The sequence below is a fragment of the Gobio gobio genome (assembly GCF_949357685.1).
Source record: "Gobio gobio genome assembly, chromosome: 11".
Taxonomy (NCBI): domain Eukaryota; kingdom Metazoa; phylum Chordata; class Actinopteri; order Cypriniformes; family Gobionidae; genus Gobio; species Gobio gobio.
The window spans coordinates 43,314,685-43,342,380 of NC_137104.1; the positions used below are offsets into that span (position 1 = coordinate 43,314,685).

Consider the following 27,696-nt stretch of genomic DNA (forward strand, 5'->3'; position numbering starts at 1 on the left):
TAGGCAGTTTTTATTACAATAATTTCATTTCAAGTGTTCGTTTTTTAAATAAGTTTAGTTTTAGTGAGTTATTTGATGCTATAAAAACGAGGGGTGTGACGTCATGATTGACAGCTGAGATTGACGGCTTCTCTGAGTGAACTTGTCACTGAGGCACTAACGGACTTTTTTCTGGATTTTTGGGAGGAGATTGGAGCTTTAGCTTTAATTTCTACACTTCCATAACTGTTTATTTCACACCAACATAATGAATTGTTCTGCATCTGCGAGAGTGTGGGCGGGCTTTTGATAATCGCGCCTCTACTTCCTGTTCTCTACTGCGCAACTCCGGTCCCGAGATCGCTACTGCACAGACTCGGTCCCAAGATGTCAGCGCCGTGAGCGGGCCTATGAAAGCTTCAACTTTGGTCAGCGGAAGTCAATGAAGTCGCGTCGTCCATATTTTTTTACGGTCTATGGGTGAGATGGACTTTGTAAGACGTTTTAAGTGCCTTTTCTGGGTCTTGGGAGTATTAATGTACTGAATGCCAATGGAGGCCTGTCTGAAGCCTTTCTCAGCCATCAGCTTTCAACAAAAATATCTTCATTTGTGTTCCGAATATGAACGGAGGACTTACGGGTGTCGAACGACATGAGGGTGAGTAATTAATGACGGAATTTTCATTTTTGGGTGAACTAACCCTTTAAAAATTGCCAGTGGGTGGAGTTAAGCCCTGAGCAGGGGTTTAGTTACCCTTTAAAGGTACAATTTTGACACCCCTTTTCTTTGTGTGTATAGAGTGGGGGGAAATCTTATGTTTTATGAAAATAAGCATTTGGATTTGACATAAGTAAATCTATATCTATCTGCCGAAACAGGCAAAAATTATCTATTGACTATTATTATTGCTGTGCATTAGCACTCACTCGTATTGAAATGCACAAAACAGCGATAGCTTTTTTACCTCCTTCGCCTGCTTTCCTCTTCTAATTCCTCTTGAGATATAGAGAAGATGAAATCATTAAGTAGTGCTTTAATGTAAGATGCTGACAGCTCACATATTTTAGAGGCTACTTCAGCTCTTAGCAGTGAGCAAAGCAGGAGCATAAAGACTGGATTGTTCTGTGCTACACGGATTTACGCTTATCTATTAGCTATAGGATTTGTGCAAACGTGATTGCTCTCTGTAAAGAATAGGCGAGAGTGATTTCCCGGAAATGAACGACAGCATCCGAGCAAAGCCGATCGTAAATTGTCTTTAAAGCGAAATCAGCCGAAGTCTTCCAGATAACGCCGATTTGTAAAACAGAAGTGTCTTTCTTTGGCAGATTGGGGGCGACGAAGAAGGGTTGCGAAATAGGAGGACGAAAAACATCCTTTTAAACCACAATTTCTTTCATATAGCGTGCCAGTCCTTTTGCTGATTTGGATTTCAGCCTACAAAGGTAATTTCAGCACTTCTTTATTAGCTATATTTAAGAATGTGTAATCCGGATGCTTAAGGCAACATGAATAATAGGGATAAATCAAGTAGTTTTGTCGTTTACTGCTTTATAACTTTATTCTTAGATGCAGATATACTGATACACAGATGATTTAGGGCGTTTCTATTGATACTACCAAGCAAGAAACAGTTCGCGTCGGGACATTTTCCTTACATTTTAATAGCCTTGTTATAATAGGCTAAATGCAGAACTGTGTGGAGACGTAAAACCTTTTGGCACAATTATTAGAATGTTGTATTTATGCGCAGGTTTAGGTTTATAGCGACTGTTCATTTGTTATTGCTCGTTTGTATCAAAACATAATTTAGCATCTTGGTTTTGTAGCGTGCCCTCAGTGCAGTGGAAGTGGCCGTATTGGTAACAAGAGAAAATATTGATTCATAATTCATTGACGATTGATGCAGCTTCCTCCTGAATGGGACATCAAACACTGTCTGCCCATACCATGACACACTGCTCTCAAAGGCTAGTGGACACTCGTGACTTTATTATCGCCATGCCGCTGAGCGCTACTGTATAACCACAATTCCCGACGCACCAGTTCGTTTACATAAGACAACCGACAGACATTGCGTTATTTCAGTGTCTGTTTATCATCTCGCTAAATAAAAGAGCGGTGGTCGCCACGTTTTGTCGTGCGTGTTTTCGTTTCTGTAGGCTATGTAACCTGCTTGGTTGAAGCTTGGCCTGTATGTCTGCATAAAAGAACGAAAATATTTCGTGTTAAAAGGGGTCCTCAGAATCCTTTTGATGGGACAGGTCCAGCAGAAGACTGTGACACACCCTTGTCGCATCAGCGGGCCCGTGTGGTTAACAAGGAAAAAAGGTGTCTAAAGCGCAACGTTCCCTCACGAACGTATTTGTTAACCATGTAAAATACCGACTGAATCCTTTATGAAAGATAATTTAATTGGTCGTTTAATTAGTAGAGTCACAAATCACAATCATCTGACTGAGTCAGCGATTTAAAAGGCATGCACGCGCTGAAACATGACCTGTCAGCGTCTCCTCACTCTATTTCATTCAAAAAAACAAACAAACAAAAAAAAAAAACACCTTAACGTAATATCTTACGCTATTAAGAATGAGAAATGAGCGTGGTTTCGGGTGAAGTGCCTATAAAAACCAAACAGATTTATTCTAAATATGCGGTGTTATGAAATCGATTGTTAATCAAGTGGAAGTGGAGCAGATGCAGTTCGTTTACACGCGGAGGCGTTCAGTTCTGATTCAAGATGAGGCCAAAGAGTAGGCCTATACTTTGGCAAAGGACTAGAACAAAGAAGATTGTATTTTTCTCTTTCACGCTTCCCAATCTTGATCCTTTTTGCCACATAACATTAAATATTTAAGTGGTGGAAAAATCTAAAAAATCTTTCTAGTGAATCTTTCTTTCTATTTTTTTTTTAATTCAGACTATTGAAAATAATGACGGCAGCAGCAACAATAGATGCTATTTACACTAAGTTCAAATAGCAATAGATGCTATTAAAGGATTAGTTCACTTTAAAATGAAAATTTCCTGATAATTTACTCACCCCCATCTCATCCAAGATGTTCATGTTTTTTTTTCTTCAGTCGAAAAGAAATGTAGTTTTTAGAGGAAAACATTCCAGGGTTTTTCTTCATATATGTATTCAATGGCAACCAACGGGTTGAAGGTCCAAATCAATGCAGTTTCAAAGGGCTCTGCACAATCCCAGCCGAGGAATAGGGTCTTATAGCGAAACGATCTGTCATTTAAAAATAAATAAATAAATGTTTTAACCTCAAATGCGTGACCACGCATGACGTCATCACGTCGGAAAGGTCATGTGTGACGTATGTGGAAGTACCGACCCAGTGCCGAAAAACTCCTCCAACTTTAAAATTGTCCAACATCGTTGTTTTACCTTTATTTTTGTGAAAGGCGTTTGATTTATTCTTTGCACTTTCGCTTTAAACGGGTGATGAATTGAGAAATCAACTTTCCCTTGAGCCTTTGATATATAAAAGTTCATCATGATATAAGAATATCCTGTAAGTTTCAGAGCTGAAAACGTCCTTGTTTGTCAAAGAAAAGCTTTTATTGACACCAGGCCCAGAAAACGAGAGATCTCAGAATATGTCGACCACTGACGTCATAGAATGCAGAAGTGCTGCCTTAAGCCCGCCCACCGACTCGTGGAGCTAAAGGGGTCGCACTACCGAGCAATAAACATGTCGGTTCCAGCTCACGTGTGTAAGACATTGCGCGTTTGTTCGCTTCATTTCACTGCGCAATCGATTGTAAACAAGATAGAGGTCGAGACTGGATTTGCAGACATATTGAGATTAAAACACAATGCTGAGCCTTTTAAATTGGATCCGACAGGAACGGTGCAACTCACTTATGTGAGTAAAACATGTTTTTTATATGTGTTAGTATTGCATTGTTACAGATCGTTTGATATCTATTGATTACATACCTTAGCACGCTGTCACAGGCTGGAGAAGGTGTTATTGGTTCATTCGTGATCAGACTCGGACTTGTAACGCCAGCTCGCAAAGCCCAACATCCCGGGGCTATGTGTTTTTCAGACGGGCTACCAAAATGTATCACCAGCCTGTCGACGGGCTATCTTAAATAGTGAAATAACATTCCTTTCTTGTGCTTGTGCGTGTGTGTGCGTGTACGGTTTGCGGTTATATTCACTGATCGGGCAGGCCAAGTAATACAAAAATAACATTCCAATCAGTCGCGGGTGGATGAGAGATGAATCGTGTTTGTTTGATAAAGGCATTTTGCGAGCCCTGTGAGCGTTTCCCCTGACACTTTCAAAACAATCCCCACATGTACTGAGGGGAGCTGAAGCTCATTAAATATGCAAATCTTATCCAATCCCTAGCCGTGGGCGCTTACTTCCAAGTCTTCAGTGCGGCATGCCCATCAAAACCGAGCGTTTTTCAGAGAGCCTTAAAACCATGACAGAAAATAGACTATTACTTATTCATTATGATGTTTTTGAATGTAAAAACCACCCAAACGTCAAAAGTTGACCTCAGTATAAAATTTTTTAAAAAGCCAGTTCATGACACCTTTAACACTGGGTCGGCACTTCCACGTACGTCCCGGCCGTGACCTTTCCGACATGACGTCATGCGTCGTGAAGAATCACAACTCCGAAGTTGCGCATTTGAGGTTAAAAATTATTTAAAAAAATAAATAATTGTTGAAAATGACAGATAATTTCGCTAGATAAAAACCTATTCCTCAGCTGGGATCGTGCAGAGCCCTTCGAAGCTCTTTTAAACTGTATTGATTTGGACCTTCAACCCGTTGGTTGCCATTGAAATACATATATGAAGAAAAATCCTGGAATGTTTTCCTCAAAAAACTTAATTTCTTTTCGACTGAAGAAAGAAAGACACAAACATCTTGGATGAGATGGGGGTGAGTAAATTATCAGGACATTTTGAAGTGAACTAATCCTTTAACACAGCGTTTTCACACCTGAAAGTCCGCACCAAGGTCCGAACCGAAGTTCATGTTTTGATACATTTTATACATTTGGCTAGTTTTGGTTTGGTTTCACATTGCAATTATGCGAGTGGACTAAAGAACTTTACATGACACACTTGCGTCCACTCGTCATCATCTATGTTTGCTGCATCTTGACATTGATTGGTTTGTAAACGGACGTGTGTCTGACGTCAGCGTCTTTAACAAGAATGAATGAACGGACGCATATCGTTGCCACTATTGAACAGTGCGCATTGCTTGACTATTTTCTTTTCGTTAAATTTAAAAGTGGACATTTCAAGCTTTATATACACATATTTCTCATGTTTGTGAGACGAGTAGCCTGCTGAGCTTTGGTTTATTTGAGACCCGCTCCAGTTCATGCACAAAGCATGTGATCGCTCCCGCGATTATTGGCTGCTATAGATTATTTGCTTCTTATTTATTAAATCCATGCAATTATATGATTAAACGTTGATTAAAAATAAGATACAATTTATACAAATGAAATTCACATTAAAGAAAGGCTTTCTAAGCAAAATCATGCAAAATTTCTATCAAAATCATTTCTGACCTTTCTGCGCATTTTTTCACTTTTCATAATCAATGTTGCCTAGATGAAATTTAAAAATAACATTATAATATTTAAACATAAACAGGAACTTCCTGTAAATGGTCTGAAAGTACGAACCATACAGAAAATACTTTCACACTAGAAACAAACCAAACCTTTGTTCAGTTTGATCCGGACCGAGACTACCTCTTTTCGTCGGACCAAATTTCGTCTCTTTGGTGCGGACCGTGGTCCGGGGGAGGTTTCACATCTGTAATTTTGATTCGGACCAAACTGAAAAGTCTGAAAATCCGGACCAAACATGGTAGGTGTGAAAGCGCCCTTAAGCGAAAATAGCAGCATTTCTTAGCGCTAGATGCTATTTACACTAGTTAGATGATATTTATACTTATAAATAGTGCCAGATACTATTTACACTTCAGTGTTGTTGTACAATAAACAGGATGCAAAAAATTAAAAGAGTGTAAATGATTATATTTGTTTAAATTATTAAATGAATGCTGCCTTCTTGGGACAATAAAGCCCTCCCTATACCTATCCCTAACCGATAAACACAAGTTAGACTCTTTATTTGCACTTTTCTAATATTTTCTTAATTTTTATTGAAAATAAATGCCTTTTTCGATCTGATATGTGATGGGGAAAAGATTAGAGCTAGTTCGGCAAAAGGCGGATTCGACCCTCGATTGTGTCAAAACTTCCTGCCGCACGCTTTACCCCTTATACTACTGCTGCACACTAACCAGTGTCTTCCGTCCTTCTGTCAGGCCCAACCAGGCATCCGTGGGCAGAGTTGGTGCAAATATAGCATTTGCCAACAAGGAGGGCTATTTGCACTTAATGTAAATAGACACTCCGAATAAGGCCCTCCATAGGCTCAACATATTGGTTAAGAATGGATTAAAAAGGTAAACCTTATAAGGGAGAGATAGAGTCTGGTAGAGATTTCTGGGCTTTTGGAAGAAGTGGCACTGTCAGCTGCCTTCAGTCTGGGCAAGTAGCTTCTGCCAGAAACTGGATGTCATGGCATTATGGTCAGTGTTCATTACAAAGCTACTGTTTGAAAGACAGCCAACTAACCACCTCCCTTAGTCAGATCTACAGTGTTTCAAAGAGACACTGATCAAACTGTCACTCTGCTGTACAGTCTGTTTAACCTAAAAGCAATAGTGGTCTCATTTGATGTACGAGGGTGGATTCAGTTCGCATTAATGATTCAGGATTAGGCCTTTAGTTAGATAACTAGCGCTATATGACCAGAATCTCTTTTAAGCCTCTTCACTTAGTGTCATCTTGCATCAAGAATTTATGAAATCCTTTTATGTATTGAATTGAAATTTTTGGCTTCATTTTAAATGCATAGCTCGAGAGACCATATTCTAATTCGGTGAACATAATTTATCAAATTAAGTGAAAATGTTATAGGCCATTTCATATGCTATATTAGGCATCATCAATTATTATTTCATCTCATATCTTCCTGGATAGATGTTTTGCTTGTTTCACTGTTTCACCATTCACAGTTTCATTTATTTACACAGATATCCAGCCAAAATGAGCATCACGTGTGTGGCAGTCATTACAACCCTCCTGTGTTCAGGTAACTGATTGAAAACCTCTTTAGAACACATTTCTGAAGTGTAAAAATAAATGTTGGTACAACTAATGCTTTTCATTTGCATTGTTTTCTAAATTGCTTTATTTCACAAGGGCAACATTTGCAGCATAATTTATCTTAAGATGGACTGAAAGTGCACAGTTGGCAGTTTGACATGGCAGCATTCCTAATAGTCCTTTCATATTGTTCGTGCTGCAGAGAAGGGAAACTCTTTTCCCAGTGTATTTTTATCGTCAGCAAAAAGGCATATATTTTTAGAGCCTGTATATTCAGGCCATTGGTTTTTAAAAGCACAATGTTTGCATTTTCATTTGTGTTTGTCTTTTGAGTTAGGAGTAAATTACTTCAATAGTAGTTTTTCATTCAAGGTTTTAAGATTTTGTTCATATTTAAGACATACATACATATAGATAAAGAGAGAGAGAGAGAGAGAGAGAGAGAGAGAGAGAGAGAGACTTGTCTCCATGTTATTCTCCTTCATAACTGCTGATTTCCAAGTTCAAAGGGATTTAGTTGGTGAGAGCATAAGAGCAAATTCATTGCTATTTTGCTGCAGTTATATAGATAAGCTAAATTTGATCTAATAGAAATTTGATCTGTCACCTGAGCATATATGTGACCCTGGACCACAAAACCACTCATACGTCACACAGGAATATTTGTGGCAATAGCCAACAATACATTGTATGGGTCAAAATTAAAAAAAGGTATTTTATGCCAAAAATCATTAGGACATAAGTAAAGATCATGTTCCACGAAGATTCCTATACCATATTTTTTTACCCGTAAATATATCAGAAATGTATTATTATTAGTAATATGCCTTGCTAAGACTTCAATTAGACACCTTTTAAAGGTGATTTTCTCAATATTTAGATTTGTTTGCACCCTCAGATTCCACATTTTCAAATAGTTGTATCTTGCCCAAATAATTGTCCTATCCTAATAAACCATACATCAATGGAAAGCTTATTCAGCTTTCAGATGATGTATAAATCTCAATTTCAAAAAATTGAGCATTATGACTGGTTTTGTGGTCCAGGATCACATATACACTCTCATATTGCCAGTGGCATTCTGAACAGTTTTATAGGATGTTCTGTTATAGTTTTTTTTTTAACTCTGATATTTGCAGTTAGATAAGAGCAATTATTAAACACCTGCATTAATTAAGATGAAATCAAAGCTGTATCAATGAGTTAAAAAGATGGTAAAATTGGCCAGCATTTTATTAATCACAATGAATAACTTTAATACAACATTCACTCATGGATGTAATTTTATTGTAGCATAAATGAAGACAACACATAGATATTTAAAAAATGAATGCTTTGTTTGCCTTGATTATACTTGTATTTACCTTTTTTATTTCTTTTTTTTATTCAGCTTGGTCATCAACCATTAAAGGTAATGAATCTGACATTATAATAATTATAATTACTAAGCGACTTACTAAGGACAGATCCTCTATCTCCTATATGTACATTTTTATTAATATATGCTTCGCAATTTTCTGTAATTTATATTGTCTGACTTTCTGTCTTTCTGGTCACTATGCAGCTAAAGATGAACACCGCACTGCTTTCTTTGGAGAGGATGTTCATATTCCTGTGTCGGCTTTAGACACCTCAGAGGTGTTGTTCAAGCCGAGGGTGGAGCCGTTGTTAGAGCGGGTTCTCCTGCGGAACGGGACAATTCTGGATCAAAGAGCCAAACTGAACGTTCGCATCAGCCATTTGATCCTGGAAGATGTGGGCGAGGAGGATGAGGGCACATACGTGGTGAAGAATTCTGCGGCCCCAGCTGATGTCAGACGAATCATTCTTGTTGTTAGAGGTAAAAGTTACAATACCACTATATAAGTACTTGCTCTGTTGGTTATTTCATAAACGACTGGATAGAATTCACTCAGCAAAATGCTTTTTTAAATGATTAAAAGCTATGGTCACTACATGTTATGAAAAATACTGTTACTGAACATGTTATCATCAATACTGAAATAGCACTTCCATTACTAATTTTCTGCAGAATAGATGCACGATACCAGACAGAGAGTTGACACACAAACCCCTTTACTCACTCGTGGGATTGCGCGTATTGCGCATAATTTTACTCATTCCCTCAGATTTTGTGCTCGCACTCGAAATATGCGCACATAAAGCCACCTCGTAGTACGGGCTCGTACTAAATTGAGTTCCTTTGCTCTAACAGTCAAATACACACAAAATAATGACAACATTTGTTGGCGAGTATTCACATAAACAGTTAAGTTTTAAGTGAAGGTGAACACGCATATGTAACAGTATAATGGAGCCGTGCGTCAGGTCTTAAAGAGACAGTAGCAAAAGTATACCTGCTGCCAAATTATGAGATTATATTAAAAATACATATCTATTTGGCAGTTTTCCCCCATGGTATCAATGTCAAAATTTTGGCCAGTGAAATTGCTTAGTGGCTAGTAACTTTGATAAACCACTAGCCACAGTGGCTGATGAGCAAAAAAGTTAATACAGTATACATTCACATACAGTATATACAGTAATTGCTGCTTAATATTTTTGTAGAAAATACATTTTGTTCAGGATTCTTTGATCAATAGAAAGTTCAAAAGATCAGCATTTAATTGAAATAGAAATATTTTGTAACATTATACATGTCTTTACTGTCACCTATGATCAATTTAATGTGTCCTTACTGAAGAAAAGTATTAATGTCTTTAAAAAGAAATCTGACCCCAAACTGTAGAATGATACTGTAGAAGCATATTAGAATGATTTCTGATGATTTCTCCTGTGACACTGGAGTAATAATGCTGAAAAATCAGCTTTGCAATCACAAGAAGACAAAATAATAATAATAATATATATATATATATATATATATATATATATATATATATATATATATATATATATATATATATATATATATATATATATATATATATATATATATATATATATATATATATTATTGATTATTTATTTATATTATTTATAATTATATATATATAATTATTATTTTCAGAGCAGTATATATATGGGCAAGATGGAACCATTAATGTTAATATTTTGTTAGTTTAGACACTGAATCACAGATAAAACAAATAACAGTATTTATTCATACTTTTATTTCACAGTTGTTGAAAAGAATGTCCTCATAGGTATTCAGTTCACCTGTATTTGCGTTCTGTTTTTCTTCTAGACTGTGCACTGGAGACTGTGGTGAAATATGGAGACGCATATCATATCCCGATCAACCCTGCGATCGGCCCATACACCCTTGAGTTCAGGCCTGGAGCTCTGACTCCAGTTAACCAGACCACAGAGGAACCACCTGTGCTTCTCCTCAACCAGACCGGCATCCCCACGGAACAGTACGAGAACCGCCTCACCGTGGGCGAGAAGAGGGTCAACCTCCATCTGGTTACAGGAGCCGATGAGGGCAGCTACACCATCGTGGACAGGGATGAAAAAGTCAGATTGAGGGCCTGCCTCAACGTGAAAGGTGCAGAATCAATGTTTGTGAGTGCATTATACGAGGAGACAGTTTCAGCGCTTGATAAAAGAGAAAGCCTTACATGACTTATGTGTCGATGCCTTAAAGTAGTGTAAAAGTACAAAGAGGAAATGAAGAAAAGAGAGAATAACGGATAAAAAAGGACATGTAAGCACAAAATACTCAAATTTTAGTCCACATTCCAGCTTATTCTGGTCAAGAACTGTCCGCTTAGACAGGAACTGACCCTCTGACCACAGTTTTTATTTGACATTTTGACATAAATCTAAAATAAACTCTAAAAACAAAGCTGTACTAGCACAAAGATGGTGATATCGGTATTGACATGCTATTTTAAATCTAAATATTTCTTGAATATAAAAATGTCTTAAATTCTAAAAATATGTCTTACTAATGAAATTAAAACATCAGCTGGTCATTGAAGGAATAAACCATGCGTCTTTGCATAACAATTATTATAATATTTTTTTAGTGTAAGTAATGTCTGTTCTTAGGCATGAGATGATAGGACACCAGTGTTAAAAAAAAACTTTAAAATATTTAATACATTTTAAATACATATATTAATCAGATAATTCTAATTATATTCTTTCTGTTTATAATTCATTAGTCTTACTGTAAGCTGTTTGCAGGTACATAGGAATTTGGTGCATTAATATTGAATTCAAGATTCAATATCTGTATATATCCATAATTTTGAGTCTGAGCTATCCTTGCTTTTTTCCATTTCACAGATCATCAGATCTTTGATCACTTGAATTATGGTGAAACCTTGAAGATCAAGCTTCACGTGGACCACACCAAAGTCAAAATGGTCTACATCCCGGACTCTGACCACAAGGAACAAATCATCATGGACCAGGGAGAGTTGACGGTGCCTTTTGAGTCTGTTTTTGAGGGTCGGGCGTCTGTGGAAGGATCCATATTCTACTTGAAGAAGGTCAAAGTCAGCGACATGGGTGTCTTCCGAGTGATGGACTTCTCAGGCTTCCGCATAGCTGACGTCTACCTTCACGTGGAGCGTAAGTAGAGAATTTGAGAACATACTGTTGATTGTGTTTGGATTGGATTTTAATGACTAACAAATTGTGGTCTATTTTCTGTACCCATGATCCTATCCTCTCTCATAACAGCCTATAAGCTGCCACAACTCTATGTGGCGATCATCTCCTTGCTGTCTCTGCTGGCGTTCCTGCTGTTGGTGTGTCTGCTGTCCTGTCTGATCAAGGTTCACCGCCGGACGGAGAGAGAACGTAAGATCTCTCTAATCGCTCAGCAGGCTGGCAAGGGTGATGGAGAAGCTTTCAGACAGGTAAAACCAGACATCTCAGGCATATAATAAAACTGAATTAATGTTTACTTTTTTATTGAACACAAATCAATAAACACACATATGTTGGATGCTACTCCTCTACATTTGGACAGTTTATTAAAGGTTGGAAAATACTCTACCGTTCAAAACTTGAGGTCAGTAAGATTTTTTTGTTTTGAAAATGAATTAAAGGGGTCATGAAGTGGCTTTTTTAATTTTTTTATACTGTATTCTGAGGTCAACTTATTCATCATGATGTTTTTGAATATAAAAACCACGCGAACGTTATAAGTAATAGGCTATTTTCTGCCCTGGTTTTGAGGCTCTCTCCTGGAACGCTTGGTTTTTATGGGCGTGCCGCACTGAAGACTTGGAAGTTAACGCCCATGGCTAGGATTGGATAAGATTTGCATATTTAATGAGCTTCAGCTCCCCTGTCAGTTCCATAGACCATAAAACAATATGGACGACGCGACTTCATTTGCGTCCGCTGACGAGAGTTGAAGCTTTCGGAGGCCCGCACACGCCGCTGACATCTTGCACAGATTTGGGACAGAGCCTGCGCAGTAGCGTTCTCGGGACCGGAATCTGCGCGGTGGATAGCAGGGAGTTGAGGTGCGTCATCAAAAGCCCGCCCACACTCTCGCAGATGCAGAACAATTCATTATGTTGGTGTGAAATAAACAGTTATAGAAATTAAAGCTAAAGCTCCAATCTCCACAAATCTGTAGAGTCAGACAAATCCGCATGTTAAAAAATTCCGTTATTGTATTTTTCCTTCAAATATCAAGTCAAGAGAGTGAACAACGCACATCAAGAAAATGTTACTATTTAAGCAGACCGGGCTTACGTTTTGGTAGACCGGGCTTACGTTTTGGTAGCCTGTCTGGAAAACACATAGCCCTGGAACGTTGGGCTTTGCAAGCCCTGGCCCATAAATGTCCGAGTCTGATCCTGAATCACAATGAACCAACAACACCACAAATAAAGTATTCTTCAGCCTTTGACAGTGTGCTTAAGGTATGTTCAGTTAGACACACAATAGATATGAAACGATCTGTAACAATGCAATACTGTCACATATAAAAAAAATATTTTTTACTCACATTAGTGTGTTGCTTCATTCAGTCATGTAATCTCATCCTGTCTGCAAATCCAGTCCCTTGTTTACAAACGAATCCGTGGTGAAATGAAGGAACGCAATGTCTTCCCCACGTGAGCTGAATATTCATTAAAAATAAAGTTCATCCATGCATTCATAATATTGGAATCCGAATGAAGCTTATGCGGTATGTTTATTGCTTAGAAGTTCGATCCGGTGTAGCTTTATATCAGGCGTTTGTTATTGTTCTGTTGAGGCGGTGCTTCACCACACGCTGATGTCAAGGTGTGGCACATTCTGAGATCGATCGTTTGCTGGGCCTGGTGTCAATAAAAGCTTTTCTTTGACTAACAAGGAAGTTTTCAGCTCTGAAACTTACAGGATATTCTTATATTACCATGACCTTTTATAAATCAAAAGCTCAAGGGAAAGTTGATTTCTCAATTCACGACCCCTTTAATACTTTTATTTAGAAAGGATGCATTAAATATATCAAAAGTAAAGACATTGTTACAAAAATCCATTTAGAATGCTTCAAGTTCTTTTTATTCATCAGATAAGCCTGAAATATTAAGAAGCACAACTGTTTTCAGTATTGCTAATAATAATATGAAGAAATATATACTGAGAACCAAATCTGCATATTAGAATGATTTCTGAAGGATCATGTGATACTGAACACTCGAGTAATGGCTACTAAAATTTCAGCTTTGTCATCACAGAAATAAAATACTTTAAAAATATAAATTAAATTAGAAAACAGCTATTTTAAGTGGGAATAATATTTCACAATATTACTGTATTTTTGGATCAAACAAAGGCAGCCTTAGTATATATAAAGGACTTCTTTCAAAAACATTAAAAATTCTTACCGACCCCAAACTTTTTAAACGTTACTGTAGGTTGTGATTATACAATATATAATGATTATTAAATCAGTTTCAGCAAATGTAATTGAACAAAAATATGTGTCTGTGTTTATGTAAGTCTCTTTTTTTTGTACATCCATACATACGGATTTACCCCTTTTAATTATTTCTTATTTTTATATGATTTTGTTTAATTATTTTCACTATTACTGGGTAATTAGTAGTTTGCGTTTACCCTGTTTTAACCTTGTGAGATAAAACCTCCTATGGCATGTTGTTGTAGCTTTAAGAAAATGTCCCCTTTTTGTTTGAAGCCCTTAGAAACCTTGCTAATGCATCTGTTTTCCAACAACAAAGCAATCCAATCTTGCCAGTCTTATCTATTATCACCCATCAGTCGATACAAAAATAATCTGGCTGTTCGTCTGTGGAGTGTAAAGTGAGATTGAATGTGTGTATTTTATCCAAACACATTTATTTGAAAGAGGTTTTGTGGTGGTTAGCTTAACACTTCATTTCTCCCCCCTAAAGGATCATCTGACGGAGTCCCTGCTGGGTGAGAGAGCTTTGCGTTCCGGTGTCGTATTTTCTTATATTGCTAAATTGATGAATCTGTATTGGTGTTGTGGTAGCTCAATAGGAGTCCCAAATGCCTTCTGTCACTCTTAGTGACTGTGTATCTGTCCATTATTCCCTTCGTTTTCCTCTCAGATCTCCTGAGATGAGTAACTTCAGGTGTATTGCACTGATTCTAATTTGAACTCTTAATATAAATAGGTATAAAGGTACATACACCTGTGTGTTAAAGCTTCTGCTGTGCTTAAACACACATGCACATATGCAATATATGTGGAGAGGTAAATATGAATCTATGTGTATGTGTGTATATGTGTGCTGACTTCTGTTTATATGCTGCTGTGTGAATGTGTACATATGGTTGGCAGTGATTAATGGAGTCACTTTATATTTGAATTATGTCCTGCTCATATTGAATTGCTTTGGACATTGTTGCAGATTTTGTAATTGTTAACCATTTTTCTTTCACAATTCGTATTGTTAGCTTTGCAAATTAGATACAGAATAGATATAAGGCTATGCTCAGAATGGAATACTAGCATACTGCATACTACACAATATATACTTCTTCTTTTACATTTAAAGGGATAGTTCACCCAAAAATGAAAAATTGCTAATAATTTACTCACCCTCAGGCCTTCCAAGATATAGGTGACTTAATTTCTTAGAAGAAAAAAGTCAACTACATCTTGGATGGCCAGAGGGTGAGCAAATTAACAGCAGACTTTCATTTTTGGGTCAAATAATGAGCTGGGGAAGTGAACATTTGCATACTTCACACTAGACTTGCCACAATGATGTAATTTTCAAAAAACACATTTAAAGGCCCACTGAAGTGTCTTGAAACGTGCAGCATTATTCAGTGTGTTGACGATATTTCCACTGAAACAGGAAGACAGGGCGGGACATATCGAACAGCTCCTCCCCTTTTTTAAAATAACCAATAGCGTTTTGTTTATATCACAGCTCGGCCAGAGCCGGTGAGCTTGTCAAATCTGCAGTTTCCTCCTAATCTCTAACCGTTTCTCCATCTAATTTCCATATCGCTTTAAAATATAGCATTCTGTGCAGAATTCAAATGGGTCCGATACGTTTTTTGGTCTGGGGCGACTTTGCTTTCATGTCTCTGGACCCGAGCAGACTGTGTTTGTTTGCGCTGCGGCGTTTTGCGTGACACTAATATTAAACTAGACTTAATTTGCCCCATTGGAAAGCATATTTACACTGTCTAAATCGTTCCCTATCCCCTATATAGTGCCCTATGTGCCATTCACCATGTAGAAAATAGTAAATGTGAGAACAATGACCGATTTCAGCAGCTTCAGCGTCTATTTATAATGTAGGGGTCGGGACGCTTCAGACTCTAGAGAGCATTTTATTGGACAGAAAATCTAAAAAGTGCAGAGTGATACACTCTGGGTTAAAAATAACCCAAGTTGGGTTGAAAATGGACTAACCCAGCAATTGGGTTGTTTTAACCCAGCGGTTGGGATAAATGTTTGCTTAAAACAACCCAATTGCTGGGTTATTTTTAATCCAGAGTGTAGTGTGCTCCAAAACAATGACATTCGCATTTAGAAGATATAAGCATTCAAAACATACAGTCTCTCACTTCCGCCAATATAGATCAATGATTTTTATGACATCACTCTGCACTTTTTAGATTTTCTGTCCAATAAAATGCTCTCTAGAGTCTGAAGCGTCCCGCCCCCATTTTCCATTTTCAACCCAACTTGGGTTATTTTTAAGCCAGCATTTATTTTTTAAAGTGTAGCTTATAGATAACAGTAAGGCTAACATATTCATACTAAAAGCCAAAACAAATTATTTCACAGGGACTTTAAACCCACTGTATCGGTAATGCCGCTGGTTAGATGCTAGGTGGTGCTGTGGGAAATTTTTTGCTGTGCAATAACACAAGGAAGCTTGATTTCAAACATTTATTTATTTATTTAACTGAAAGTTTAATCAGGTTAATTAGTTTGTTTGCGTTGTTCGCCAAACCTCATCCGTTTCAAGTGTTTGGTCATTCTTATAATCAGTGTTGGGAAGGTTACTTCGGTAATGTAATAGGTTACAGGTTACAAGTTACCCGATTTAAAATGTAATAAGTAGTGTAACTATTTCAATTACTTTATTAAAGTAATGTAACTGATTACATTGGATTACTTTTTGATTACTTTTCTAAATTCCAGCATTGAATCTCCTTTTTATCACTCTCCATGGCGACTCTAAGACAGGTTGTAGCCTAAAGCTTTCAGCAGTAATGTGGATTGATGTAATTGGCAGATGTGGTGCTCTGCAAATTCAAACAAGAACCAATCAAAATCATCAGAATAGCATCACTTTACTAAACGGACTTTAAATGGCAGGAGACATCGTGCACATCAAAAACAGGCAAAGCAACAAATTAATAATACTCAACATATCCTAGCTTTATACAGAAAATATTCAGATATAACCCCCTTTGTAATCATTAACATTTTCATAAGCAACTGTAATTTAATTACACATTTTTCCTCAGTAACTGTAACTGATAACGGTTTATTTTGTAATTAAATTACGTACTCTAGTTACATGTAACTAGCTACTCCCCAACACTGCTTATAATGGTCTTGACTTGAAATGAAACTAGATTGATTCCTTTGCGGTGTTTGGTTTACTGTATTAATATTTTACACTCTTAAGATGTATGTTGTGTAACCAGATAAGCCACTGACTTCAAACAACTGTTCCTGTCAAGGTAATGTATTCTGTCAGTGCATATGCTGTGTTACCTGTGTAATTCTGATATGTCTATAAAAACATTTGGCTGTCAATGCGTTCATTTAATTTGACATTTGTCGCAAACTCTTCCATTAGGCGACTATAAGGCTATTTTCTTTTCGTAAACTGTAGTTATAATAAGTTTCATTCATAACATTTCCCTCTTTTGATATCAAATTTCACACTGCTGTCGTCCCTCACCATAGCAAGCATTCTGCACACAATATGCTAAATACTGCAGAAAAAGTAATAGTATGCTAGTATGCGATTCTGAATATAGAAACAAGACTCTAGCAATTAATCATTTGCCAGCCTATAGTGAAATTCATGTTGTCCATGTGTTTGTCTGTGACATCATTGTGTTTACCCTCAAATTATGGGTTATTGTGCCTCAGGGTTTTTACAAAATGCTCATACTGTATATATTTTGTGACACTGTGAAGGGCCAAATACAGGAGAGTTGTTGTGTTTGAAATCAGAAGTAATCCGATATATTTGCCCTTTGCATCGTCCAGTTTTCACAATGTTACAGTATACAGTATATTCTATTTCCAACAACCCTAATGTGTGTGCAGAATATTTATTCTGGATCTGCTGATTTCTCAGGCTGTTTTCACACTTGGTGTGATTTGGTTGGTCTGAACCTGAATTCATTTCCATCCCCTGCCCCTGCTTTCACACAACATTTCAACATTGCATTATTTGGCTCCAAACTGTGACACGTTTGCATCACCAGCCCAATGTGATTACCAACAGCAGCTGTCTGCCACTCTAGCCAGATAACAGCTCAGGAGAAGGAGGCAAAAAATGGAAAGCAAAATTCAATATTCATTGTTGTATTCATATTTTAGTCCCTTTGATTTTCACTAGCAGATTTTAACGCCACTTGCGTCTGTCATGGCAAAAGAAGCAAAGAATGCAGGATACTTGCCAGAGGCAATTTCTGCAGGCAAACAGGAATGACTGATTCATTGTAAGATGCAGGTAAATCGGGCCACTTTTTGGACTGTCAAAAATTGACAGTTCACATCACAATATCAATAGCAGTACACTTCTGCAAAAATGTCTGACATAATCCACATAAAACATCCATCATACTGCCATTTTCAAGTAGACCCGTGAACGAGCATGTATTCAAGTTCAAAAATAGCTTTCACGCCCAACAAACCAAACTTGCCTTTAATGGACTCTGGTTCGAACCACAAGCTCTAGTGTGAAAAAGCCCTTGCTATGATTTTAATGCTATTGTGGGACCACCAACAGACAGTATGATTATTTTTAACTTGTGTGTTTATGTTTTTCAGGTGGTTCAAGAAGTTTATACTAGATTCACAGAGGAGTCCACCGTACAGTCCACATGGGAGAACAACACTGAGAGCACAGAAGTTGAGATCAAAGTAGGCGATTTTGTTTTTTCCGTCAAAATGATGTTAAAGGGATAGTTCACCCAAAAATTAAATATAAAATTCTGTCATTAATTACTAACCCGTAAGACCTTTGTTCATCTTCAGACCACAAATTAAGATATTTTTGATGAAATCCAAGAGCTTTTTGAACCCCTTCTTTGCAACTTTCAAGGCCCAGAAAAGTAGTAAAGACATTGTTAAAATAGTCTATGTGACTACAGTGGTTCAACCTTAATGTTATGGAGCAGCGAGAAAACAAAAATAATAAATTTATTCAACAATTTCTTCTCATCTGTGTCAGTCTCCTAGGCTGTTGACATAATAAATACAGTGCAGTGCTTCGGGTTCTATGTCAGAACGCTAGAAATGTATCACAATATTTCCATTTTTGGTTGAACAAACATTTAAAGGGATAGTTCACCCAAAAAATAAAATGATCCCATAATTTATTCGCCCTCAAGTCATCCTAGGTGTATATGACTTTCTTCTTTCAGCCAAACACAATCAGAGTTATATTAAAAAATATCCTGACTCTTCCAAGCTTTATTATGGGAGTGAATAGAGCTTTTAATAGAATGTTTTTAATACTCCAAAAAGTCATAAAAATCTGATCATAAAAGTATTCCACACAACTCCAGTGGGTTAATAAATGCCTTCTGAAGCAAAGTGATGGGTTTTTGTATGAAAAATATCCATATTTATAACTTTATAAACTATAATCACTGTTAGTAGCATAAGCTTAGGTGAGAGTAGGTTCAAACAAGTAGGGCTGGGCAACAAACTCGAGCTCCTCTTACATTTCTCTTTAAAGATTCATTTAAATATTTTGTGATCAGTGTTTTGTTTTGTTCTATCTTCTATGCTTCTGCATTCTTCAATACGTCATGCGTCAGGTCAAAGGTCACACTTTGGCTGGAACTCGACTTGCATAAGGCCGGTTGAATATAATTCCAATTGTATTTGGCTAAAAGAAGAAAGTCATACACACCTACGAGTCAATTATGGGATAATTTTCATTTTTGGGTGAACTAAACCTTTAAAGGGATAGTTCACCTAAAAATGAAAATTCTGTCATCATTTGCTCACCCTCATGTTGTCCAAAATCAGGATTATTACTTTTAAAGGTGCAGTGTGTGAATTTTTGCAGCATCTAGCGGTGTGGTTGTGAATTGCAATTGCCCACCGCTCACTCGTCCATTTCGAAGCACATAGAGAAGCTACAGTGGCCGACACAGGACAACAATGTTGTTGTCAGAGAGAGCAGAGAGTGACTAGCGCTTTGTAGTGCAGTTTGTCCGTTTAGGGCTACTGTAGAAACATGACGGCGCAAAATGGCAATTTCACTGTAAGGGGACCCGTGGTGTATGGAGATAGAAATGGCTAATTCTAAGGTAAGAAAAACATAACGGTTCATTATGTAAGGTTTTTATACACCACTGAAAACAATATGTATATTATATTGCATTTCTGTTAATAGGTCCTCATAAATTCTACACACTACACCTTTAACTAAAAATAATCAAATTCATCTTAAACTATACATTTGTTTAACAAATTGAAATAAAGCTAAAATAAAGTATAAATATTCAAAGAACTTAAGCTAAATGAAAATTAGAAATGTTGACTTGAGTTGAAAAATTACTACTAATTACTAAAATTACTAACTGGAAATAAAAAACTAAAACTGAAATAAAAGCAAATGAAACCTGATTGGTAATATTTAAACTAATAAATATTTAAACTAGTACAAATTACTACAAAATCAACAAAATTACTAAAAAAAAGAAAAAGAAAATATAGTTCAGAACATTAATACAACTATAATAGTATAAAAATAATACTTAATTAAGTATTTGAAATATTTAAAGAATTGTAATGCAGCTTGTACAACGAATGTTTATAGTTCTGACCAAAAAATAAAATAAAATTAAATTAAATTAAATTAAATTAAATTAAATTAAATTAAATTAAATTAAATTAAATTAAATTAAATTAAATTAAATTAAATTAAATTAAATTAAATTAAATTAAATTAAATTAACATTAACATTAATATGTTAAATTAACATACAAATAAGTAATGACAGAATTTTTATTCTAGGTGAACTTTTTTCTTCTTCTTTTTTTGTATTACTATTTGAATAGTTCAGACATTCATCTCACAGTTCTGTGGTTCTAATTTAACTTCACTTTTAGGGTCTTGAGGTATCAAAACCAGGTCAGTACCAGGCCCTCCAATCTGACAAACACTTCTTGGAGATGAACGACTCCGGCGTAGAGTTCACCACTTCAGGGCTTCCTCTGGACAGTGACACAGACGTACCCGACTATCTCACCTCTCACAAGCTCCTTCTTGAGTCTGACACTCTCCCCCCGGCCATTTCTGAGAGCGACCATAGTGCCACTCGCACCCCTGATTCCATTCTGAGCGCCAGCCCTGTTGTCCAGACCAAATCGGGGGCTCAGATAGATGGCGACTTGATCGGCGCAACCATGCCTGAGGAAATGGCCAAAGTGAATGAGCTGGATGCGAAGACGAGCAAAGATCCTTCGCCACATTCTGAGAAAGCCGCTTCATTGGATCCAACTAATGGAACCACGACCTGAGCACTGTAAATTGAGTTACACTAACCAACGTCTATTACACCAGTGCGGCCACTTTTCATTCGCAACATCTCAACATCTTACACTTCTAAAATGACACTACACCTTGTTTGGACTCATCTGATGCTTAACAAATGGCTTGTCGAATAAGCAAGACAAGCGAGAAGACAACAGCACTCACAAAAAAAACAAAAATAAACTTTGAAGAACAGAAACGGTCCTGCACTATGCATGCATTTGAATTACTGAGGAGTTCTTGACTAGTTTAAAGCCGAGTGCTAGATTAGAGTGGCCATGTAGTGCATGTGAAGAAGAAAAAACACATCACTTGTTAGACTTGACAATACTTTTTTTTTTTAACGTTATTTAGCCATGCCACTATCGCTAGAACATTTACAAGAGTGTCAAACTTCCTGAAACTCCAAGGACGCTTCGAGCTACACCTGAAGTGGATTGCAAATGGGTATCTTATATATTTTTCAAACAGTTCAAAATGCCAAAAGAATATTGGTTGAGTCACTTATCACCGAGTTGGATTCCTTTCAAGACCAACCTGGATGCATCTCGCCGGCAAACATACTTTCCCAGCGCTTCCCTGGTGTGAATGCTCCTTTTTCGACCGTCTGCAATCGCTGCCAGCTTTGAAGTGCTGTGCTGATAATCCTTGCCAATGGTAAACTAAACACCTTGATGAATCGGGTCCGCATGGATGAAAGGTATCTGATACGGTGGCTTAACACTGTAAATAGGATCAGCTGTGGTGGAGGGTTTTGGCACTGGTTCAGAGGATCTCCGCTGAAGAAACGGCTTGCCTCAGCAGTTTCAGGTGCTGACTCCGCTAGGGTTTCTCCACAACCTGGGCCTTTCCGTGTTCTCTTTTCTTCCGCTTCTCATGATCCTTTATTCTCACTCATTTGAATATATTTTAGGAGCTTTGTAAGACGTGCTAAAATTGCAGAAATTAGCTTGAGAATCACATGCATTGCATTCGCAATAAGAAGCAATGAACTTAGTGAGTGTAGGGGGAACTGAGTGCAGGAAAATCTATATTCATTATATCCAATATGGTTTCATAATGTAGGTTTGAATCAATTGTGTTTGAATCATTTCTGTCAGTACACTTGAATCCGCATAGAATCATGCTAGTTAAACATTTTGCTTAAAGAGGTCAAATTACGGCCTTTTACAAAGTCTACTAGAATAGGTTTTTATGCTTGAATGTAAAAAAAATCCCCATTATTTTTCACATATTTGACATTGGCTGCATCCAAAATCGCATACTTTCCTACTGTACAGTGGACGAAAAACAGTATGCGATAAAATAAGTGTGTCCGAATTCACAGTACTCATAGAAGAGTAGGCAAAAAGTACCCTGATGACCTACTACTCCCGGCGAGTTTCTGAAGTGCGCATACGATTGACACTTTACTATCCCATGAGGCCACGGGAGAGGATTTATGAATGGCAGTGAAGCAGCGTAATTGACGCTGATAGGTCACATGATAATGACAACATGGCAAATGTAGTATGTCCGGATTGCATTCATATTACACACGTTCATACTATATAGAACATACTGAAGTAATTGCTTATTCAAAGTAAGCACCTACTCAAGAGAGTGTGATTTCGGATGAAGCCATTGTTGCTCTCTTCCCAGTCTTTCAGTAATGCTCCGTTTAGTTCCGGTCTTGGTGAAGCCCCTCCTTCCGCAAAGCGCAATGTGCTCTGATTGGTCGGCTGGACCAGTGTGTTGTGATTGGTCTACCACTTTGAGTGTGTTTCGGAAATGTCACACCCCTTTACCATAACCGTGCGTTTCTATAACACACTACTAAGGTCCCGATCACACAGAACGCATTTTTGCAGCGAGTGGCGCCTCTTTTGAATAGATTTCTGTTGGCAGAGAGCGTTATACGTGCTGCTTATGCGCCCCGGACGCCTCGCGTTTTAACCGCCTGCTGCGCCTCGCGTTTTAGAAGGAGCGCTCTGAACGCATGAAGTTAAAAAATCAACTCGGAGCGGAAAAGCGCCAGACGTCATCGCATTTTTTTTCTATTGTCCAATCGAATGAATGGAGAGGCGGGTCTTCCGTTACCTTAATTAGACTGACAGGACAGCTGATTCGGGGGTTTCCTAGCAACATTAAAAAAACCTGCACTGCTATTTTCTAAATGAAAAAAAGGCTGTGCGATGCGCCTCGCGTTTTCGAACCTGAAAAACGCGTTCTGCGTGATCGGGGCCTAACACAACACAACCATGCCTCGTCCCCTTTTTTTTGCATATGCCTTTGGCGGGAATAATTTAAATGAGGGATAATGTCACATGTTCTTTTCTAGAAGAAAACTCAAGACTATTGAGGCGTTTCATGGAATACCTTATTTGCAACGCTTTCTGAACCTTCTTCATGCCATACACTCTTATCTTTATTGGCTTTGATGGTTCCATGCAGAACTATTTAGTATTTACTTAAAGGTTCTTGAGGGAACCCAAATTGGAAACTTTATTGTTAGTTTATAGTTCTATAGTTCATTATTCTTCTCACAGCACTTTTAGGTTAACACTACTCGTTTCTACTGGATAAATGCATTTATACAGGCAAATGATGTGTGAGGAAGATTATACTGCAATATTAAAATGAGCTGTAGCTGGTGGGTGGAGTCTTACATCATGGGGCGTGGCTTAGGCTGCTGGTAAAAATGCTACCTCATGTTTTGATGTCTAAATGACACACAGAGGGAAAAACAGACACAGGGTGTCAAAAAAAGCACAATTTAAGACTAAATCCTTGCAATGATGTGAATTAAATTTCAGCTAATGTAAATATAGTGGTTTGCAAAAAATAATGGGTGAAAAAATGGTCAAATTATGAATTAAATGGATCCCTTTTCGCTTTGATTTACTAACCGCATTCAGAACAGGTATAGATTGTAATTTTAAAGCATTGTATTAAACGTAAAAAAGTTTTCTATATTGGATTGATACTTATTAGATATATTTCATGATCAAGCCCTAGATTTTTTGACTTGCAAGCCTTCTTTTAAACTCCCATTGCTTCACTCCAGAAATTGTATTGGTTTGTTCTTATGTCACATGACTGAATGTGCAGCAATGGGCCTTATGAAGCAATATTAGTGTGAAAGCATTGAGCCTCATTTATCAAACACGAGCAGAGCAGATTTATTAGTGTATTGTCCAGAAAGCCATTTTTGCATTAATGTTCATACTCAATTCAGTGGAACATTTTATGTAAGAATGTATTATTGATTTACACAAATTTGTTCTGCTCATGTTATCCAAATGAGACTGAGTACACACACAAATACACACACACAGGGTGCAACAGTGTGAACAAACACGTCTGTACATAGATATATTGCATGTCGATGATCAATACTCTTTCTATCCAATGATTGCTGGATTCTCAATGAATGACAAAAAAACAAGAAACCTTTAGCACTGTCATGCTTTACTGAATCAGAAACAAAATGCTTTGACTGCTTTTTATCTTTGCACTTGAGAATGATTTTTATAATGCTAAGACTCAAGGTATATTTCACTGAGACTATATTGTTATTGCTATTTATTAATTATACTCTCTCTATATATGCGCTGATGACATAGATCTATATACGCAATTAAAAGCATCACAGAAGCATGCTAAACTAGAGGTTGCCTGCTAGAAATGAGATTTCATTGCATTACTTTGCCTCTGATGAGAAGTATTCTTAATGTCAATGTTATTTTAGCTGCTAATATGACAATGTTTTCAATGTTAGCAAAAAAAAAAATGGATGTCGAATTTAGGATTATGCAATTTACAGTTATGAGCAGAAAACAGTTTTTGAGGGGTGCACACGTTTCCAATCCTCAGGCATAACTGAGCACAACAGAATCAAAACTGCTTAGCTGGTCAATAAAAGGAAATTTCTTTCTAGGACAGAAATAATTTTTCAGATGATCAACTTGTGTACATAAGCCAGGTGCATAAACAGTGTAAACTTGATACTTGAACAAATGCATTCACCTCTCAAAGTTCAGCGCGAGTCAGATTTACAGAGGTCATTGCTTTTAACCTCTTAAGCTCTGGGACCATTTTTGGGATTTGGCCTACCCAAATTGAAAAGCTTCCCGTACCCACATACATCAAAATGTTGGTGTCATTTTTACATGAAACCCTTTGAAGTTACATAAAACACTGCTAAAAGTGATAAACATGTAAGTATATGTTGTCTAAGCTGTAATAACCCCGCCCCCACCAAAAAAAACTTTCAGTACTGAAAGTGTGTAAAGGCCTGTACACACCGGGACGAATATCGCACACGCTTATCGCCAGCGTTTTTCGTGACGTTTTTCGGCGCGTCTTGAGTGTTAACACCAAAGCGATTTTCACTGGCGATGCGCCGAGTGAACGTGCAAATTCAGTAGATGGCGCTCCCAGTACACAAGGTGGTGCTGCGGCACTTTACACTTCTGACACTCGTTTGTCACACAGAAGAAGAGAGACAGTATTTACGTGCTTGCCAAAACCACAGACATATTTGTCTATGGCCAAAACCATTCACAGACTTTTTGCTAACTGGCAAGCAGCATTAGCTGCTCATCTTCTTTGGCCCTGTCCCAAATGGCACACTTCATGTGCACTTTCGGTCTTGTGGACTTACAATGGCCGCTGCGTGCGCATGTCCGTTAAGTCGACGAGACCGCAGAGTGTCCCATTCGTCATTTTAGGTCTCAGAAGGGTACTCGCGAGCGCCCCCCTTGAGGTCTATATGCGCCCTCGATGCGCACTTCTGCCGAGCCTCAAGTGCGAACTCAGAGGAAGACCATGAGGGTTTAGGGTGCCATTTGGGACAGGGCCCTAGTCTACTTACTACTTCTTCGTCGTATCAATGTGTGCTTGGCAAGACCGTTTTGTGCTTGAGCGCCACCAAGTCGTGTTTTACTGTCACTTCAGCAGCTCCAGACACGGAAACAAAAGCGCTGATCTCATTGGTCAGACAGTTTTTAACGCGCCGCGTCAAAATAAAAAAAAGAACCCGAGGCGTTTTTTTTTTTTAAATGACGCTTTTATGCCTGGTGTTTTGCGCATCGGTGTGCACACTCACATTGGCGACCTTTGTTTAGTCGTCCCGGATTACTCAGGCCCTGTGAGCTCTAGCACCCTGCAGACAGTTTGGGCTGTTTCCACTTTTTTTTTTTTGTCTGTATCATGTTGATTGATTGATTGTTGATGATTTATATAAATGGATCTGAAGGGAGGACCCCCCCCCCCCTCTCCATAGCACTATACAGTGGTATAAATGCAATATCCCAGTGTCATTTAATCATTTTTTTCCAGTGTTTTCTGACATATGCTGGAAGCAGCCAAAACGTTCTGCAGGGTGCTAGAGCACACAGGGCCTGAGATATACACTTTCAAAAATGAATTTAAAACCAAAAAAATCTAAATTATTATTTCATTTATTACAGCTCACACAACATATACTTACATGTTTATCACTTTTAGCAGTGGTAATGACACCAACATTTTGAATTTAGACCACTGTATGTGTATGGGAAGCTTTTCAATTTGGGTAAGCCAAATCCGGAAATGGTACCAGAGTAATTTAGTGTAAATAAGTTACTTTGTGTAAAACAAATGCCAAAGTGATGCATATCTCCAGAAAGTAGAGACTCTAAGCTTTCAAATGGTACCACATATGAGGTCAGAGCTCCTCCACAGACATTTACAATTAAAAAAATATACATGATGATGTCATTCCAGACCCTGTACCAGGTCCGCAGACTTTAAGTGGTTTAAATATGTCGAAATTCGCATTTGTGTTTGGTGAAGTGAACTTTACCCTGAGTAGTTTGAGCTGGATAAATCAAATTCTAGGAATATGCACCTATTGCACTGAAAAGTGACTGGTAAAAAGACTTGTCCATTTTTTGGGGGTGGTAAAGGAACCGTAGCAATACAAGCCCATCTTGTAAATCTGCTCAGGTTTGATCAGCGGTTTACACAGATGCTGGCATCACATTATCAAACGAGCTCAGGAGTGTGTGCTTTCTTCATCGATTTATGCTGATTTCATTGTTTCAATTGATCTTTTGTCAGCTAACATGCAAGAGTTCTCAGGACAGTAGATGGGTTTCTCAAAGTGCTTTATTCATCTGCAGCTGTCAATTGTGATTATAGCATTTTTCCTTTTTCGGATGAGCATTGAAACTCACACACTCTCAGAAAAAAAGGTACAATGGAGGTACAATTTTGTTCCTTGGGGAACAAAACGTATAACTGTACCTTTAAAGTATACAATTGGTCCTTAGGGTACAATTAACCATTGGCAGGCAAGTTCGGTTCTAGAGAGCCGCTGTCCTGCAGAGTTTGGCTCCAACCCT

General features: G+C 37.7%; 1 protein-coding gene across 1 annotated transcript; it reads left to right on the forward strand.

Annotated features, from left to right (window-relative positions):
- The first annotated feature begins 1,223 nt into the window (after window positions 1-1,223).
- LOC307134023 (uncharacterized protein) lies at window positions 1,224-21,493 on the forward strand. Its single transcript, XM_079829447.1, has 9 exons — window positions 1,224-1,425; window positions 7,082-7,140; window positions 8,545-8,565; window positions 8,719-8,994; window positions 10,363-10,665; window positions 11,412-11,699; window positions 11,811-11,989; window positions 18,607-18,699; window positions 20,905-21,493. Exons 2-9 carry the CDS (start codon window positions 7,095-7,097, stop codon window positions 21,313-21,315), a joined length of 1,617 nt encoding a protein of 538 aa, XP_079685573.1. The 5' UTR covers window positions 1,224-1,425; window positions 7,082-7,094; the 3' UTR covers window positions 21,316-21,493.
- Window positions 21,494-27,696: the final 6,203 nt, after the last annotated feature.